We start from the raw sequence: 18,788 nt of genomic DNA on the forward strand, positions 1-18,788 counted from the left end.
GTTGTTTTTTTTTCCCCCATGCCAAAATTCAACCAGAAACTTGTTTATATTTCTCAAGAACGTAGAGTCTTTGGAACAGTTGGGTTTGTTTGTTTGTTTGTTTGGTTTTTTTTTTTCCACGAGAAAGTGCTGGCACAACTATAAATACAGAGCACCTGTGGTGGGCCACTGCAGAAGACATTGTAACTACGAGATAGTGATTTTGAGCAGAATCTAGAGAGAGTTTAACTATAGGCCTTGGTTGTAGACTCCTGTATGTTAGCATGAGTGACCTGCTATATAACCTGAGCACATGCCATGAAGTTAATATACACTGCCCTTAACAATACCATATGTACATGCTGCTTGTAAGAGCTCATTCATATGGAGATGTGTAAGAGTACAATGCTCTCAGTGACCCTTGGTGTGCCAACTAGAAAGTTCGGCACTGTAAAGATAGATAACTTTGTTCTCTTGGAAGAATACCATAAAGATATGAAGTACAAGAAGTTCAGAACACCTCACCATGGATGGGATCTGGGCAGCGTGACATGATCTGCAATGAGGGCATTGTTCCATGCTGAAAGAACTGGGGTTCCCAGAATCAGTAGGGTCCTAAGATTGCTATTGTATTTTCCATAATTTCCATTTTTTCACTCAGTAAGCTATTTAGCTAGCCTTGAGTGTCAATGCCTTTCTTACTGTTATCCCAAAGGAACCAGCTTGACCTCATAACACAACAGTAGCTCTTATGCCAATCGTAATTTATATTTCAAAGAATAAAAATGCTTTTTCCATTATAAACAAGTAAATTGATGGTTTATTGCTGATGTTTTAAAGCAAAACCACAATGTAATTATCCCCCAATGTCATGGAAGATTTATAGGAAGGGCAGTTATTTTGTCGAGGTTGCATCATTAAAATGCAATAAATGATCACAAAGCAGAAGAATGGTGTAGTGTTATGCTGCTAATTTTACAAACTGTAGGTAATATTATAAAACATTTTTTTAGAAAAGAGATGTGATTTCTAGGCATACTGTTGGTGGCAACACAAAATGTCAGACACAAGAGGCTGTTTATTAGTCCACAGTCAAGTGTGAGCACATTGACTTTGGCAGCATTCACACCTTTTAGTCATGAAATCTTAAGATCTTTAACACTACTGATAGCACGACTTACTTTATATATATATGGTAAAACGCTCATGCTATGCTCTTACCACATAATGCAAGAGGTGTCTGTGTGCAACTCAAAACAGAGACCATCCCCTGCCCCTTATTTTGCTTGTAATTCTAAAATTTTTGTTATTATCTTACTTAGAAAGACTTAACAATCAGCTTCTGAGAATTTTGTAACACCTTGTGCAAGAGCTAATATTGTTTGGTTGGACTACTACCAATGTGTCAAGGTGTTCACATGTTTTTAAACTACTCTCTGACTGACAGGCAGGAAAAAAAGTTATCCTCCTCCTCCTGAAAAGCATTATTGAAGGTATTTTAACATGACAACTCACACTGATTCTATTATTCCTTGTTTGTATCAAAGATGGGAACCTCTCATAGAGACAGCATCTCACTAGAGACAGGGAATATTAATGCTGGAGAACTGGTGTACATTTAGGAAAAAACATTAGTTCATATGTGCAGAAGGTAAGAACCAGTGCCTTGTTCAAGAAAATGGATTTTCCCACAATTATAGGAGTACTCATCTTAATAAACCAAACAAAATCTGGCCCTTAACAGAAAATACTTGTGAGGACCTGAAAAATAACAGTTATGGACAGTGAGAAATACTGCTGACACCCTGTGTTTCAGAGAATGATTGATTAATTGTTGTTCAACGTAGGCTTTGCTTGATGGAAAGAAAACATTTGTGATGCCTCTGTGGTCCTATTAAGACTAATTAATTCCTTCTCCAAATGAAACGAAGACTAATTACACTCTAATATTAATTTCCTATTTGTCCAGAACCACTAATTTTCATATCACCCTGTTGCAGCCTCCATTTTTATGTCTGTGCTTGCTGCATGTCAGAGTGTTTGTCTAGCAGGGTGGCAAAATGATATAAGACAACAGTAAATATAATTTATTAAAGTGTCCTAGAGGGGCTGGAGTGAAAAGACTATCAGATCTTAACAGTAATAGTTAGACCATGAGCTACATCTGGAATTAGACATTTTCTTCATAAACTCTGAAGACAGAGTTTCACACTAGGAACACAGGTTTAGATGATGAACTCTTGTGTGTTACTTAGATCCTGCTCAGGTGTGTTTCAGTATATTTAATTAAATTATTAACTTCTCTGTTGAAAATAAACTACTGATCCCTTCATGCTAATCCCACTGCTCCTAACAGACTATGAATGAATGTTTGTTTATCCTTCATTCTCTCATATGCTTTCTATACCTCCTCAATTTCTCCTGCTTTGCTGCTTAGTTCCCTTGACAATGCAAAAATAGTTCTCTCCAGAAAACTGCTGGGCACACTGCACCATCCCCAGCCACCATTACCTTCTGTCTTTGACACTCCTGAAAGTTGGTGGCACCTCATCTACCATGTTCTACTTCTAGGGCTCAGATTTCATGTGTTTTACCCTGATAAATTGCTTCTCGACAAATGTCTGTTAATATCTATAAACCTAGCTCTCCAGATTACGTTTCCCACTTGGTTTTGTGGTACTGATTACATCCTCCATCCTAACATTCTGCACTGTATCTCACACTACTAAACATTGTTTTCCTTATGATATAACTCCTTGACCAGTCACTCAGGGCATGAGACTTCCTCCTTATCTCGCCATCTTCTATATTCAATCCATTTTTTTCCTGCATAACCAAAGCAATTGCCTCCATTCCTGTGGATTCCTCTACTATCTTTACTAACATCATGCATATCTAGTTTTTTATTTCTAATGTGTCTCCATCCTTCCCAGTCCTGTGTTTTAGCCAGCCTCTGCTCCTCAATGTTTCACAGTTATTTTAAAAGCTGCACGTCCAAAACTGTGTGTCTGATCACCTCTTCTGGGATTTGCACTGTCTCCTCTGATCCGGGGAACCATCTTCATTCCACTTTGGCACAAATATTCTGGCCATATCTGAAATTATTACTTCTAATTTAATTTTTAACTCTGGCCACTACTATGTTGCCTTATCTCAAATAACTATACCTTCTATTTTATTTTAGCTATCCTCTTTGACATCCACAATAACTATTGCAGTGGATGTAGAAGTTTCTTGTCTTCACAAGTAAGAGTCTCCATAATTCTGTCCTAACTACTACTCATTTGTTGTTATTCCTGTCACTGAGTGCAAGTGTTATCATGTTTAACACATATTTAATTTGCTTTTTCATACTTACCTATTGTCTTCTTTGGTGCTGTTTTGGATCTATATAGTGCTCCTCTAAGTTTGAGTTGGCTGTGAAATCTGTAAACACTTTTTATCTTCTGTATATCTAAATAGTACTGTGAAACCTTTAATTAATGCTCTGAATAAGAGCAGAACAGTTGAGTGCAAACAGTAAAAAAGTGGTTAAAATTCCCTTTAATTTTAAAAACACCTTGACAAAGGCTTCTCTGTGAAAAGAATACTGCCAGCTCTTTATTGTCATCCAGAGAACAGCAACAATTTGGAGCCTTTAATAACATATAGGAAAATAGGGGTGTTATTTTCCATGTTTTCTTATTACCATACAACTTCAATGAACAAAAGTAAAGAAAATGCAGTTTCTAAACAAATCTTTTCCTAAAAGTTAGTCCTGAAAGTTATCTCAAGACTGTTTCCCATGAAAAAAATATATATGACAACTGGTTTTGCACAGAAAAAAAAAAAAAAAATCATAACTTTTGACTATGAAGGTATTCAGCTGGCTGTTGCAGTAGTGTTGCAGATGGATAGTAAGTGTGGGATCCTGTACATGACGTGGAGAGAAAATCTTGTTTTCTCTTTCTAGCACTTGCGTATGATTCAGCAAAAGGAAGCAGGGCTTAATGTTGTAAATTTTCAGTGTATTCCCACACATGTCCCCATTCTGAGGGTTCCTGTTTTGTTCCTATTGTACTGTAGTTCTCCCTTTTCCTCATAAAAAAGCCAAGGTTATTTGTCTGCTCTGTGGCTGAAATGTGAGCACTGCCCTAAACCTCCTTTATGAATACCCTTCCTTATAATGTTTTGAGTGCAGTAATTCAAAGCCTGATGTCAGACTATCCACCCCACCACGCACAATGGTAATGTGACCTACAGCTAACCTCACACCAGCTATTAGTGTATTAAATGGGTGTGTTTTCATTTTTGTTAGTTGGAGACGCTGTCTTTGGCTATCTTTACAAACCAGTGTCCTCAGTTAATTTATAGATGAAACCCAAGTTTTCTTTGGTGAAATAATCTAAAAGGCTCACCAGTACCACTTCATCATGAGTGACTTGCATTGAGGATGATGTAGCCGCTTATCAGATGGTGAATGCCATTTTAACTTTCTATTTTCTAAGGTTTTTCCATGCATTTTTACATTGTGTTTTTCTTTGCCATTAATCACGTTTTGATGCTTTATTTTGTACTACAGAGCTATACGTATCCTCACCTTCTCAGGAGATAAAATAATTCTGTTGCTTTTAATTAAATATTAACACTTCTGCCAATTCTTCATGATTTAATACATCCAATATCATTAACATGTGATTAACCTAGGTCAACATATCCTTGAAAGAGAATATCTGAGTCTTAAATGCAAAAATTTTTTCTTTCAAATCATACCTCACAGTTTTAACAGATTAATGAGCACAAAAGTATGCATACAAATAATAATTGAATACCTTATCCTTTCTGTCTTACAATATTTCCAAAACATTTAAAAGAGGAATATATATATGTCTGTATATCTCTATATATTCACTTTTCTCCTCTAGATCCCACAGGATTAATGGTAAAGAACATGAATCATGAAAGGATGTGTCTGTCTGAATGAGGTTCATAGTTTGGGCTTAAGAGCAATGCAAAAGTTCAAGCCCACTGCAGCCAAAATTATACTGTTACAGAGAATCACCTCATGAAATTTTGTGAGATGAATACGAAGGCCATAGATGTCTTGCAGTAAATTCTCACATAATGTCCTGGGTTGAGTGAGTGGTGGGGTTTTTTGGTGGCAGGGGAGGGGGCTATCGGGGCGGCCCCCTGTGAGAAGCTTCTCGAAGCTCCCCCAGCTCCACGTCAGCTCCACTTCTGTTTGGGAAATTGAGCCAATCGGCTGCGCCTCTGCGATAACGTATTTAAGAAGGGACGTGGTGACGGGCAGTTGGACTTGTGAGGAGGAGTTGCTGCAGCTGCATGAACACCAAGGTCAGTGGGGGAACGGAGGAAGAAAGGAGGGGGGAGGTGTGCCGGAGCAGAGACCCCCCTGTATCCTGTGGGGAGCTGCTGCATTGTGGCTGGCTGCCAATCAGGCCTAAACCACAACACATGTGCAGCTCATGATGTTATTTGTAGAGCAACTCCCCTCTTTGGATCTTACCATTCTGAAATTAAATCAGGGCATTTGAATCTGAACAATCCTTCTACTCAGAAAGATATAAAAAGGATAAAATTCAGATTAATTTTGAGTCTAGGATGAGTTAAGAGGAAGATGACAGTGTATAACAATTGCGTATTAAAAATTAGGTTTTTAAAATGTCACAAATTATCTCCCTATGTCTTGCAACTAAATTTCTCTAGCAAAGGGAATTGTCACATAACTACAGAGTTTGACACCTCCAGGTTAAAGGCTGGTGGGGCCTGGATGGCATAGTCATGGCTACCCTTTGTGAGAAATGTTAAAAGGTATTCCAACAACATGCAATTCCTACAGCACCAAGTGGCTTACACCATTAACTGTAGGACAATAGAGTTAACCAGACTGACTAAAGAGAGGGAGCCCCTGGATGCTCCCAAGTATTGTTTGCTGAGCAGCGCCTTCTTCCTGATGCCTTGCCCCTTGCTGGAGACCACATCTATGCCTTGTGTTGTCTGGCATGGCAGCAGTTATCACTGGGCAAGGAAAACTCACCATGATGCAGATATCTCTTCTGGATCAATGGTATAGATACTTCTCCCGCCCTCCCCACATTTGCTCATTCACTCCAGTGAATAACTCCAGTATCTCAGCTTCATGTCAGTCCTGCCCTCCAGCCTTGCAGTCATTACACTTGATCTCCAACTGCAGGAGCTAGCCAGCACTTCATGTGCACTTCACCCCTTGCATGGTCAACCACTATTACTTTCCAACTTCTCCTTGTCTTCTGCAAAGGACGTATGTTGTGGGAAATGTCCAAATAGGTGTCTCAGGCTTTTATAAGATGCAAACCAAAGAGCACGATTGGGTCCTTTGCACTCATAGCTATCCTATGAGAACAATAGGAAGCTGGGTAAAGGGGAAAAAGAGGACTAAAGAAATTGAACACTTAGAGTGTTAAGGGACATCTTTACAGAAATACATTTGCTGAAGGGCTCATATTTTACCTTTCTACTTATAAAGGATCTTTAAACAGAAAGATTTTATTGAATAATTCTTACATATTTGATGAAAAAAAAAATCAGCAGCAGTTACCTAAAGCAGGTATGCATAGTTACCTATTATATCATGTTTGTCTTGGATGTCAGATACACTACTGCCTGAAGCAGCCTACCCTTCCTCCTCCACCAAGCTCCACTTTGCCTTCAGAAGTGAGGGTTGCAGATGGTGGCACCCCCTCCAAACACACCCCCATGAGAAGTCTGGTGACAGGGAGGAGGTGAGAAGAGCTCATGCTTTTTCCCACATGTTACTGTCACTTCTGCTTCAGAGTTTAGATTGTCTTCACAGAGCAAAAGCTAAATACATCATAAAGCCAGGGCTGTGCAGAAATACAGGAGCTGAATTACTCTCTAAGCCTGTCTGTGTGAATGCTGCAAGGGGCCACGAGCAGGAACGGGTGGCCAAGCAGTCCATGTGAGCATGCCAAGGCCAGAGCAGCTGCAGGGCCATGCTGCCCATGCCTGTCTCTCCAACCCTGGGAGGGAGCTGCAGCTTTTGCCTCCTCTTGAGGATGAGGCTTGCAAAGAAGTCAGCCTTTGCAAGATACCAAAGATTCAGGATATGTTTTGTACAGTTTCTGTGTTACCTTTCCCTGATCCACCAACATTCCACCTGCTGAAGGAATGGTTCTTGACTTCCAACTCAGCAAGGCATTAGGTTTGACCAATATATCTCAGGTAGCCTGTCATTCCTTTTCAGGGCAATATAGTTTTTCAAACTGTAACATAACAAAATAAAAAGAGGAGAAAAATCTGGTAGAAACAAAATGTCTTTATTCTGTGGAAAGAAACTGTAATTTTTTGAAGTAAAACTGAACACTGGATGATTCATTCCATATCACATTTCTATTGCTAAGGCCTGTATAGTATATAGCTAGTGTAGCTTCTCTATACCACTATGGAGCAACATTTGTTTCAACTGGTGCTCTATTAATGTCTTATCTAGAAATAATGGTTTCCCATACTAAAACATTTAAATATAGTCAGCTGTTGCCTTTTCTTCTAAAATGCATTCAATTTAGTATAAATCTTACATAGGATTCAAAATCTGATATGCCAGACCTAAGCAACATTTCATATGATGTTCACCAAAGGATGTTTAAAACAGAAGTCTGTCTTTATTACAGTCATGGCCTAGTTTGGTTTTGCATGCGTGTAAGTGACATTCCACTAAAGTTAAGCATATTGCTGCATGTCATTGTGTGAATTAAATATATGAAATGGAATACAGACACAAAAAGCTGGCAATTTCTATTCTTTTTCACTGTTTACAGAAAGTGCATTTATGTTGCACTTCTTGCTTCTGATATCAAAGGTATAACATCTTCTTAATGATTTATGCCAGGATCAGTAGCTCAGTTAAAAGTAGTGAGGATATGATTTAGGTGGCAACAGGAATTTAAGAACTGAAGAGACAGAGGCACAACAGCTCCTCCAAGGAGAACATCCGTGCAGTGCCTCTGGCTGTTCCAAGTTGCTTACTAGTGGGCTAGGATGTTGCTTATGCTTTCTGGAGAGGCATGCCCTAGCTCAGAAGTGAGAAAGGTAAAAATGCACAAATGGAAATACTGGCATTCAACATGCTCCAAAGTAATGTGGCCCAGCATATACATAATATTTGTATTCTCTAACCACTGATGCCTGAATTTTGTAATTGTTAAGAAATTGAAATAATAGTTGTCACCTGGAGATACATGGTCTCAAGAATATGATGGAGCTTAGCTCTGAACAGTGCAAGTATATATGGAGAAAAACTTCTACCCCACAAAGCTCAGCTTCACAACTCTTAAGCTGTGCTACTGGACTCTTCTCCAGCATCCCTGCACAGTTGTCCTTTTCTATAACCTACTAACTACTGTTCTAAAGATAATAGTTCAGTCGGAAGGGACCTGTGACAATCAGCTAGTCCAAATTAATTTACTTCAAAAGTTGCTATGAGCACAGATTTTCTTGACAAATAGGGAATGCAAACAGAGGATATGAATAGCTCTTGATAGGGTTTGTTTTAATAAAATTGTGCTTGGGATTCTGGATGGCTTATCCAAGCTGCTGGAGATTTTAGTAGCCCAGATGAGGTTCTCATCAAGGGCAGACATAAGTGCAGAAGCCTCCGGCTTTCTCTGCTTTTTTAGTAAAAATACCCAAACAAACCAAAAATGCACTCAGACTGTTCCTCCCTGAACCTCCATTGGTTGAAACTGAGTCAGCTGTGTGCTGTATATTATTTATTTGTCCATTAACATATTGAAGCAATGTGCCATTTTGTGTTTTTGTCCAGTTGACCAAGGAGGTGTCACCAGCATAAAACTCTCCTGTCCTTCCTGTGTTACATGCCATCATTGCAACACTGGGTTCCTCTGATGTTATTTTCAGGAGAGAGCAGGCTGTGGATTGGGAAGAGGAATGCAGTAGAGGAAGGGACTCACCTTATGACTGGGTGTTTGACTGCAACTGCAGAGCCAAAAAACTCTTATATGCACTCAGGAGCCTGGAATCTCAAAAACTTGTGTCCACAGGAGCATCATGTCCCCACTGACAACATTTTATTTGTATTAAGTGATGGAAACAAGGAAATATAGTGTAGCACTGCATTAATGATCATATCTCCCGCCCTACATGTGACAGATTTTGTTTTCTGAAGATGCCAACTGAGCAAAAGACTGGCAATTTCTGTGTTCATCTCCAGTTTTCCTCTTAGAAATGGTGCTATGTACTGCCATGGTGGACATCTCACTGCCTCTTTTGTCCTGGGTTAGGATTGCTCTCTCTGAAGTCAGGTTCATGTTGGGTTCTGCAGTTTCTATGGCGCTGCAGCTGAACATCTGAATCAGACACTTCCTGAACTAGAAAGTTGAAAAAAAAAGAGATCAATCAAAACACGTAAGGAATTTTAAAATATCTCTGTAAAGCAACCTGTATCTTAGCTAAAACTCTTGGAAATTCTCTCATGAGTCAGAATTATAAAGAAATAGCCCTATAAAATATATTTTTACTGTGCCACCATGAAGAACTCTAAAACTGAGCAATAATGACATTCTTAAAAGACCCAGAATAATGGTAAATCTTATTCTAAGAAACAGTTTTCCTCTTCTGCTTGTTACTAACCACATCTAATGGACAGAAATTGTCATTTCTCTGGGCTCATGAGTTTCTTTCATATGCTACTACCCAGATGTTCAAAGATCATTTGTTTCAGTGTTATTCATATCTATGAGCAGGGTAAGACCAGCATACATCTGCTATGCATTGGGAGATCAGAGTACTGTCTATGGGATGTGAGACAAGCAATAGGTCTCTCTGCAGGACTGAATAAATAAACGTATTCATCACTTCTTATTCAACAGTCACTTCACTATTTTTCTTCTTTTCACTTACATGCTTTTACTCTGTTTAATGCCACCACTCTTAATAGCTGCATTCATTGCATAAATCAATTCAGATTTATTATCACGCCTGTTACCACAGTGAACACGCATCACTCTGGCTCCTCCCCTTGCCAATTCTTCTTCTCTAAATCTAATTCTCTGCCACCATTCCAGAGAAGAAAGCTCCCTGTCCCATAGGTACATGCAATGCTTTTACCTTCCCTGTACCTACAAATACAGCATTTACCCTGACAGAAGTTCAAACTAATGAAAACTTCCACCCCATCTCAAATTCAACTCACTGGTGTTGCATTCCTAAAGAATTATAAAAATATACTGTGACAGTCTTAAAAATAGAATTTTCATACAGAAAACTGACTGATGTTCACTAAGGGTTGATTTTCCCTTAAAATATCTAAACTTAATAATTATTAACATTCATAGTTTAATAATGCACAGAGGCTTTTGCTATCATCCAGTAGGTAGATACACAGTAATATTTTTTTTTTAGCTCTGAATGCTGGATATTGTTATGCTAGTTAACTAACATGTAGGTAGGTAGGAATAATCCATTATAAAGCAAGAAAAAATAACAAAATATGAGTATTAAAGACACTTTGAGAGCATACAGTACCTGTTTGTTCATAAAGACATAAATAATTGGATTATAAACAGTAGCTGTTTTGGAAAAGAAAGCTGGAATTGCTGCCAGACAAGGATCCAGCTCAATGGAGGGGTATACAGTGACTAGGATAGAAAAGGCTGCGTATGGCATCCAGCAGATTAGAAAGGCGACGATCATAACAACAACCATTCTAGTCACTTGTCTTTCAGGTTTCCTGGTAGTTCCCAGCCAGCCTTGCGTATCTGACACCTTTAAAGAAAAGATAGAAGATTCTAGAAAACAAACAAGGCCTCTATCCAGTGAATTTAGTGATCAGGCTAATAATCTGCCATGCTAGAAGGGAAGACCTACTCTTCTTGAGTATGACAGCACCTAAGGATGCTGTTACTGGACCACAGGTTGTTAATGTTTCTGCTGAGGGACATGAATTAATGTATACTGTCATTATTAAATTTTCCTTTCCTTCAGTATCTTTGTATTTTTGTTGTCAAAGTGAGAACAAAAAGCAACTATTAGGGCAATCTCTGTGTAGATATCTAATTGCAGTCAGGCACAACTGCAGCCTGCAGAGACACTCCCAAGCTAGCTTCAGCCAAGTCACAAGGAGCAAAATGATGGCACAGGTACTGTCCAGCCTTACAAAAGTTAATCTAGATCAGGTAGCTTCATGGGTCCTGCAGCAGCCCACCCCAAGTCAGTGCAGAAATACCTTTAAATTCCATATGTAAGAAAAGTAATCCTAATGATTTTAGTCAAATCAGAGACAAGATTTGGCCTCTATTTAACAGTGCCAAATAAAAGAATACAATGACCCCAACAGAATGAGTGACTGGCAGTAACCGATCATAGTAAGTTACCTCTAAAAACATGAAGCAGAAATTAGGGCTATGTTTTGGGGCAATACAACTTGCCATACGCCACTAACTTCAATGGAGCTACCTCAGCTTACCTCGGTTCTGCACAAAGCCTAATAAAGCTAGACTTCCTGGCTTGTGGGAAAGCTGACCAGAGAACATTTTGTTAGGAGCAGTAACACTCTCTTTCCCTTTTCTGGCTTTTTTTTGTGAAATTCATTTGCTGCTATCCTGACAAATCAGTTTGTGTGCAGCAAAATATAATGAAAAGCACAACTCCATAACAAGGCAAACATGAGAAGTAAATACACTTTTGAACCAGCCTTACAGCCAACAAGCTTTAACCTTATCTACAAAACTCTTTTGCACCAGTTGGCCCAAGCACAGCATTGTCCTTATTGAGACCTTTTTACAAGTCTCAACAGTTTCAGTTTTCTTCCAAATTCTCATTCAGGCCACTGCCAGGGGCTGGCTTTAAGTAAAAGCTCTTGCCTTGGACCACAGGCTTTTCTCTGCCAAAAATGCGGAAAGACAGGCACGTGACTGCTGCGGTCGGCATAGCAGAGGGGAAATAACCCCTGGAGAGGTGGTGCAGGGAAGGAGGCTGAGCTGTCCCTGTGCCCCAACCTGCTCCCAAGGCTTCACACCAAGCTGGTCTCCCCAGCTCGCTCCTGCTGCCGCCTCTTGGTGTACCTGAGCCCTGGACAGCCTCTAGCCACCACATCCAGAGAGTGTAAAAATTCAGCTTTGGCTAACCTTTTGAGAAGTTTTCAGCCAGCTCCCAATCTACCCCTACCATTATGGCTACCCACAGTAATTGCAACAGTTTAACTGACAGCATGATCGTGACAATTACTGAAAAAGAAGGCCGTCTTGGTGAGTCATAAGCAGATTTTGAGCCTGAATTCAAGCACTTTCTTTTTCATGTAGCCTTTGCAGACAACTGAGTGTTCCATATGGGTGTTAAAGACCGCACTCTGCTGTGACTGTGCAACCTCCTTGCCATGGGTGAAGTTTAGAGCAGACCCAGCAGCAGCGAGCATGAGAGTCTGGAAAGCCCTGTGGTGCTTTGTGGCCTTCACCAGAAGAGCATCTGTGATCTAATAACACCAGAATTAAAGTGGGATTGGGGCATTTAGCAGGAATGTTCCCCCTCTTCCCCTCATTGATCATGTAAGCAGCTTGGACAGAGGTGTTGATACACAGGTTATGGGATGTTAAACAGTGTCTTTCTGGGAAACATCCCTGTTTTATTTCTGATAACTTAATGAAACAAGACACTGTTACGTAAAGTTAGCTTACATGGAAAGTAACTGATGATAACTCTGCATGACTCTAGAAAAACTTGATGCCAAGCCTTGCAGTAATGCATGCTAATAAAGTAAGAATTTTTAGTGTAATATGGCCTTTTACCTTTCCACAGTAACATTAGAACTGAATGGAGACATTTTCCCTAATAACCCTTGTACTGCACTCAGATAATTTAACATATTTAGTACTTACAGAGGTATAGAAGCACTCCTGGGGGCAGGGAGGGTGGCCTTACCTCTGTAGAAAGTTGTAATTCATGTCATTTTTTAACAAACAATAAATACAACAACAACAACAATAATAGTGAATTGTCATAATATCAGCAAGATCTTAGGCATCAACGAAGGCTATGTTAGGTGCTGAGCAAAGCTAAGACATTCCCTGCCAATATATGATATGTCTATAGCATTTTTTCATATACACTGTACCTACACAGAGAGCAGCCCAGCTTCCCTTTCAGCAGAAATGCAGTCACAAACACGAAGGAACACAAGCTCCCAGACTGTGCTTTTGACTGTTTTGTCTTTGTCTCATATCAGCCTAGCCTTTTTCTCAGGTACAGGTTCTCATGGATGGCAGTAGATTCTTTTCTCTCTAAATCTAAGAAAATGAAACTGATAAGGAAGCATGTACTGGTGGCATTATCTTAGAAACAAAGGAATACAGCCATACTAATTTACCTCCATTTTAAACTGTTAATTAGATCTTTTCCTAAAGATTAATTTCTTTCATTAGTTTTGCAGTTGTAGTGAAAACTATTTGCATTGTAAATCTGGAGTCACAGGGACTGAGGGAGTAGCAGACTTTATTAAGACAAAGCAATGCCACTCAGGACCAAGTCCGCACTGTGGCAACCATGAGACATGGCAGTCAAAATCTGGGATGAGGGTTGGTTGGGAACATCAAGACCCCAGTTCTGGTGCCTGGGTCTCTCTCTGTTCACCATAGTCAAACTTTAAAAAATTAGTTTAGTTGTGAAATATAGCCTTCATTATAAATTAACAGAATGTATTGCAGGCAGTTGGCTTTTCCACACCAGACTGTATTTTAAGCAGTTGTAAGTAACACAGGCCAACTTAGTTACATCTCTGCAAAAGCCAACAGCAAGGACTGGCACAAGCCAGATGGTTACAGCCAAATCATTTGTGATGAGGCGCCCCGAGGCCACTCCAATGTTTCCTGGCTGTGTGGTTTGTCAGGTCACCAAGCTGCAGTGGAAGTGTAAAACGCACAACTTACTAAGAAGAGTGGGCTTTTTTGTTTGTTTGTTTTGTTTTTTGTTTTTTTTTTTTTCTTTTTTTTTATTTTCTTGTTTTGTTTTGTTTTGTTGTTTTTTTTTTTTTTTTTTTACTATTACTGCTAGTCTTCCTGGAAAAGAGAGACGACTGAGAAAGTCAGCCTAGCAAGATCACACTACAGTGGCTCCAGGCCAATGCTGGGACCCACTACACGGCACAGATCAGTCTTCCAGAAGACATCATGACCTGAGCCAAAGGGCAGGGTGGACCATTCACTAGCTTCTGCTGTGGCTGATGGTGACATTTTCCTTCATTGTCTCCCCTGTTGCTCATCTCACCTGCTTTGTTTTTATCTTGCTGCCTCTTAAAAATGGCTGTCCCAGAGGAAGGAAACGGCCCTTTTTTTGTGCACCTCCTGAAGCACCTGAGTAGCACAATAGCAACTGCTCTGGAATACCCATCACAGTGTTGCATGCTTCCATCCCACCCCATCTGCTGGGTTAACATCCCGCTCTTTCACATCGGGCCGCCTCATGGGCTCTCCCACCCGGGGACAGTCTCCTGGAGTTGGCCCCTTCCCAGCCCTGCAGGGCAGGGCCCATGCCCACCGGTCTGCATGGAGGTACACTGCCACCAGACAGAAGCGGGGCCCCACAGGGGTGGCTGCCCCCCCTCCAAGCCAGAGGGCAGATCTCCTTCCCTGGGGAGAGCATCACCCTCCTGGGCAGCACTGAGAGGGCTGCATCAGCAGCAGGGAGGTCCGGCCCCCTCTGCTTTCTCTCTCCATTCCATTCCCTCTGCAGGTAGGTTAGGGCAGGGAAAGATAAAATCCTAATAAAAGTTCTGGATACTCAGAATAACAGAATCATAGTTTTACAAGTTGTCTTAGGAGGTCTGAGTCATGAGCAATTATTTTCTTCAAGAATCTCTGTACCTTGTAATTCATGTCCCCCACCCTCACACCAACAGACACTGAGCGCTGTGAGCAACCATGTGCCTGTGCAGCTCACAGTCAACCTGGGAAACTTCTTGTGTTTAATATTGAAATCAGCCTCTCAGCCATTTAACCTTCTCTCCCCTAAATGTATCCTGGAGGAAATCAAGAAAATTCTGTTTAGAGAAATCACAATGTCACCTGAAGTATGTATGTTCCAATCTGTATTTTCTGATGAGAAAATAAAAATATTTTTTGCATTTCTCTTCTGTTTTGTTTTACTTAGAAGAAACGATGCTCAGAATAAATACAAACATTTGGCTATCCCAAATACTTTAAAAACAGTAAATTGAATAAACTTACTGAATATTTTACTGAAGCAATAAGACAAGGTAGCTTTTCAGTAAATAGAAATAACAGTATCATCCCAAAATATTGTCCCCAAATCTTGTCCCAAATAGGAATTTTCCTATTCTATTGTCTCTTTTTTCACTTTTTGCAGATTCTCTTCTGGATCAGGTCAACACAATCATTAAATAAATTCAAAAGCATTTCTCAAGTCTTCAAAATATTTCTGGACAATTTAATATTTTATTTAGTAAACAGCATTACATTATTTACAAATGCTATATTTTATTCTGCATTTAAATGTTATAGAGTACTAGCCAGCACGCTAAAATCTACAAAAGCAGCCATTTAAGCTAAATCCTGATTTACATGGTTCAAGTCTTAAGAAACATCACTGAACTGAAGTACAATTGTAAATAAACCAATACTGGATCATTCAGTTTATTTATGAGGCAGACATTCTTTCATTTGTATGATGTTTGTCTAATGAGATATACTGATAAGTGAATAAAACTTCACACTTTGAAAAATCATTTCTAACCATAGCATGAATTTCTGTGTGTAAGGAGAATTATATAACAAGGGATGATAACTGAGTGCATTTTCTACCTTGAAATTTGATCTGATTATATCTGATCTTTATAGAAAAATTGGATACAAAAATTTCAAATGTTGGAATACATACTTATTTAAAGAGTTTACTTCTAAGTGCTTTTTCTTACCTTTCTTAGCTTCTGCATCAGTTTTCCATAGGATACCAGAATCACTGATAAAGGCACTATAAAACAGGTGCTGAAGAATGCAATAATGTATGTATTGTCAATATAAGCTCCTGAGTACCTGTATAAAACACAAAATACATTGTGTATGCATTACTAAAATGTGCTATTATTTTCTTGAAGTATTAATTTTGCTCTTCAACACTGTCACTAGTATTTTTGTCAACTGCTTTTATTTAAAGTGCCCTTTTAAAGCTCTAGTCATACCACCAGATGGAGTCCTGGGCCGTGAGCTAGGACAGGACCCTATGACCATAAGCACAGTATCATAGACCTGAGGGACAGTTCAGGTGGGAAGGGACATGTAGTCCAACTGACTGCTCGAAGTGGAGTCAGCTATGACGTCAGACCGGGTTGCTCAGGGCTTTGTCCAATCTTCTCAAAAAAATCTGTCTCTGTCCTCCTGGAATCCTGACAAAATGCACAGGGTATAGGATAGTTATTTTCATTGGAGATGGAAGCTCCTCCCTTTATAATCTTTTTTTTTTTTTTTTTTTTTTTTTTTTTTAAAAATCTGTCCTTGGCAGATATTGTTCAGTTTTGTTAAAACTTTCTTTATGCCTATTTTTGCAGAGATATACATCATCTTTAAGCCTTTCCTTTAAATTCCTGCCCCTATAACATCCTGAGCTGCAAGTTTCATTTCTTTACCATACTCTGTAAGAGCGGCCTTACCAATTAGGCTCACAAGTAGTTCCAATCTTACTGGTGGTATAACTGCTCCAACCCATTGTTGGTGGAATGGTCCAAATGAAGGAAAAGGTCCACACAAAGGCAATACCCAGGACTGCATGCTTTCCCCTCAAACGTGTATTTCCCATGGGGCGGCAGATCACAATGTACCGCTCAAAAGCCAACAGAGCAAGAGACCAGAGAGCAACAATGCCTATAGTAAGAAAACACAGTCAGCATCAAAAATTGGGTAGATTCACTGAAAAGCAAACACCATCCCACATCACAGAATCACAGAATTGTTTAGGTTGAAAGGCATCTTTGGAGGTCATTTAGTTCAACACCCCGACACATACACTCAAGTACAGTCCATACAGCTGGTAGTCCAGGACCAAGTCCAGTTGGGTTTTGAATATCTCCATAGATGGAGACTCCACAGCCACTTTGGGCAACCTGTCCCAGTGTTTGACCACCCACTACACATCAGACAACATTTCCATCAACCCAAGTTATGAAATAATGTGCAATTTATGTACATTATTCTGATATGTATTAAGGGCATAAGATTTTCATATTTGTCTAATTTGTCAGTCTACTGTATAATGACTACAAAACCAATCAGTTAATCAGGTCATTTGACTGACAATGACTTCTTTTCCCACTTGGTTCTACTCTGAAAAGCTGCAAATTATGTGTAGCTTCCAAATTAACAAATTGAGATACCTCTTCAAAACACTATCTTTTCAGGCAATGTCATATTTCAGACTGTTGTGAAACTCTAACCTACAGACAGCTGCCTACAACATCAAATTATCAGTTTATTAGGCACATATCACCTGGTTGGCCATCAAAATCTTGAAACAGCCTGGTCTTTCTCCATGGCACATAGCTTACATGCCATAAACTATTTTAGTAGCATTGTCCCTCACCAACATTCCCTCTGTGTAGCTTAACCAGGCTGAGAGCAACAATGGGACTCCTTTTCATGCTGAGGATCAGCAATATGTTTGATTTAGAGCACTGACAAGAGTTAGAAGGCTGTCTTTACTACGCAGCTTCAGATACAGGAAAAGGGAGATAGGAATGAATGTCTATCTCAAGCAAATAGATGCCCCATTTTAAACTAATTTCCTGTTTATTCTGCAGAGGTATATTTACACAGGGAAATATGTGGTGAAGATATTCCATTTTATAGTACTTCTAATACTTTTCGTGTAGTTAGTAAAACAAAGCCAAGAAAAAGAATCACACAAAAGATGTAGGTGTGCAGAATGACTGTTACAGATATGTCACAGTTCCTCAGAACCACTGGAGGGTAGCTAACATAAGATGCTTTTGTGCCCTGCTATTTTCCACAGTTTAAGAGCAGCCACTGTTTTTTCTTTCTCTCTTATTAATCCATATATGCACACACCTAACCTTGAAAATAGTTACACATAGTGAATTTTTTTCCTGACATTTACCAAAACCCCCAACAACACTGTTACTCTATTAAGCTTTTCTTCATAATACCAAACATATTCAATGATCAGTATACATGTGGCAAGCCACTGATATATGACAGAGACAGTGATATATCTTATTCACTCACACATGAGATCCACTACAAAATATATTTAACTGGGGAAAGAATCGGTTAGTTCAAAGGCGTTCAAAGTCAGTGACTTGGGAAGCTGCAGGATAGCTAGTAGAATACATTGAAGGAAGTTAAAGGAAAAGAACATAAAACTACAAACAAAATCAAGCTTACCAAAAAATGTGACAGCAAATCCTTCCAGTACACAAGCCCAGTATCCCATATAAAAATAACCTTTCAGATTCGTTAAAAAGCTGATGGTGCCACCAGTCAGTGAGACCAGGAAATCAGCCACAGACAAATTCACTATAACATAATTGACAGGTTGTCTCAATTGTTTGAATTTAAAAGTTACCAGGATTACGGCCAGGTTCTCAGCAAGTGACAGGGAGGTCACCACCAACATTACTGCTGCCAGAAGCCTGAAGTGCCAGGACTGGATGGAGTCCAAGGGACGATGGAAGGGATCCCATCTGGCAGGACCAGAGGAACCGGACAACAGCGACTCATTTTCAGGTGCTCTGAATGCATCCATTTTTTTCTCTCTCACTAGCAAAAATAATA

The 18,788-nt window shown here is 39.6% G+C and overlaps 1 protein-coding gene across 1 annotated transcript in view; it reads right to left on the minus strand.

Moving 5' to 3' along the window:
* Positions 1-9,043: 9,043 nt before the first annotated feature.
* LOC104361281 (vertebrate ancient opsin-like) overlaps positions 9,044-18,788 on the minus strand; it is a 50,965-nt gene continuing 41,220 nt past the window's right edge. The window contains exons 3-7 of the mRNA XM_042786757.1: positions 18,399-18,773; positions 16,652-16,862; positions 15,920-16,037; positions 10,522-10,761; positions 9,044-9,365 (exon numbers count right to left, since the gene is read on the minus strand). Coding sequence (XP_042642691.1) covers positions 9,135-9,365; positions 10,522-10,761; positions 15,920-16,037; positions 16,652-16,862; positions 18,399-18,759 — 1,161 coding nt within the window. The 5' untranslated portion in view covers positions 18,760-18,773 and the 3' untranslated portion in view covers positions 9,044-9,134. The remainder of the gene's footprint in view (positions 9,366-10,521; positions 10,762-15,919; positions 16,038-16,651; positions 16,863-18,398; positions 18,774-18,788) is intronic.

This window comes from Tyto alba, unplaced genomic scaffold (genome assembly GCF_018691265.1).
Source record: "Tyto alba isolate M040663 unplaced genomic scaffold, T.alba_DEE_v4.0 Super-Scaffold_1, whole genome shotgun sequence".
In the NCBI taxonomy this organism is placed as follows: Eukaryota; Metazoa; Chordata; class Aves; order Strigiformes; family Tytonidae; genus Tyto; species Tyto alba.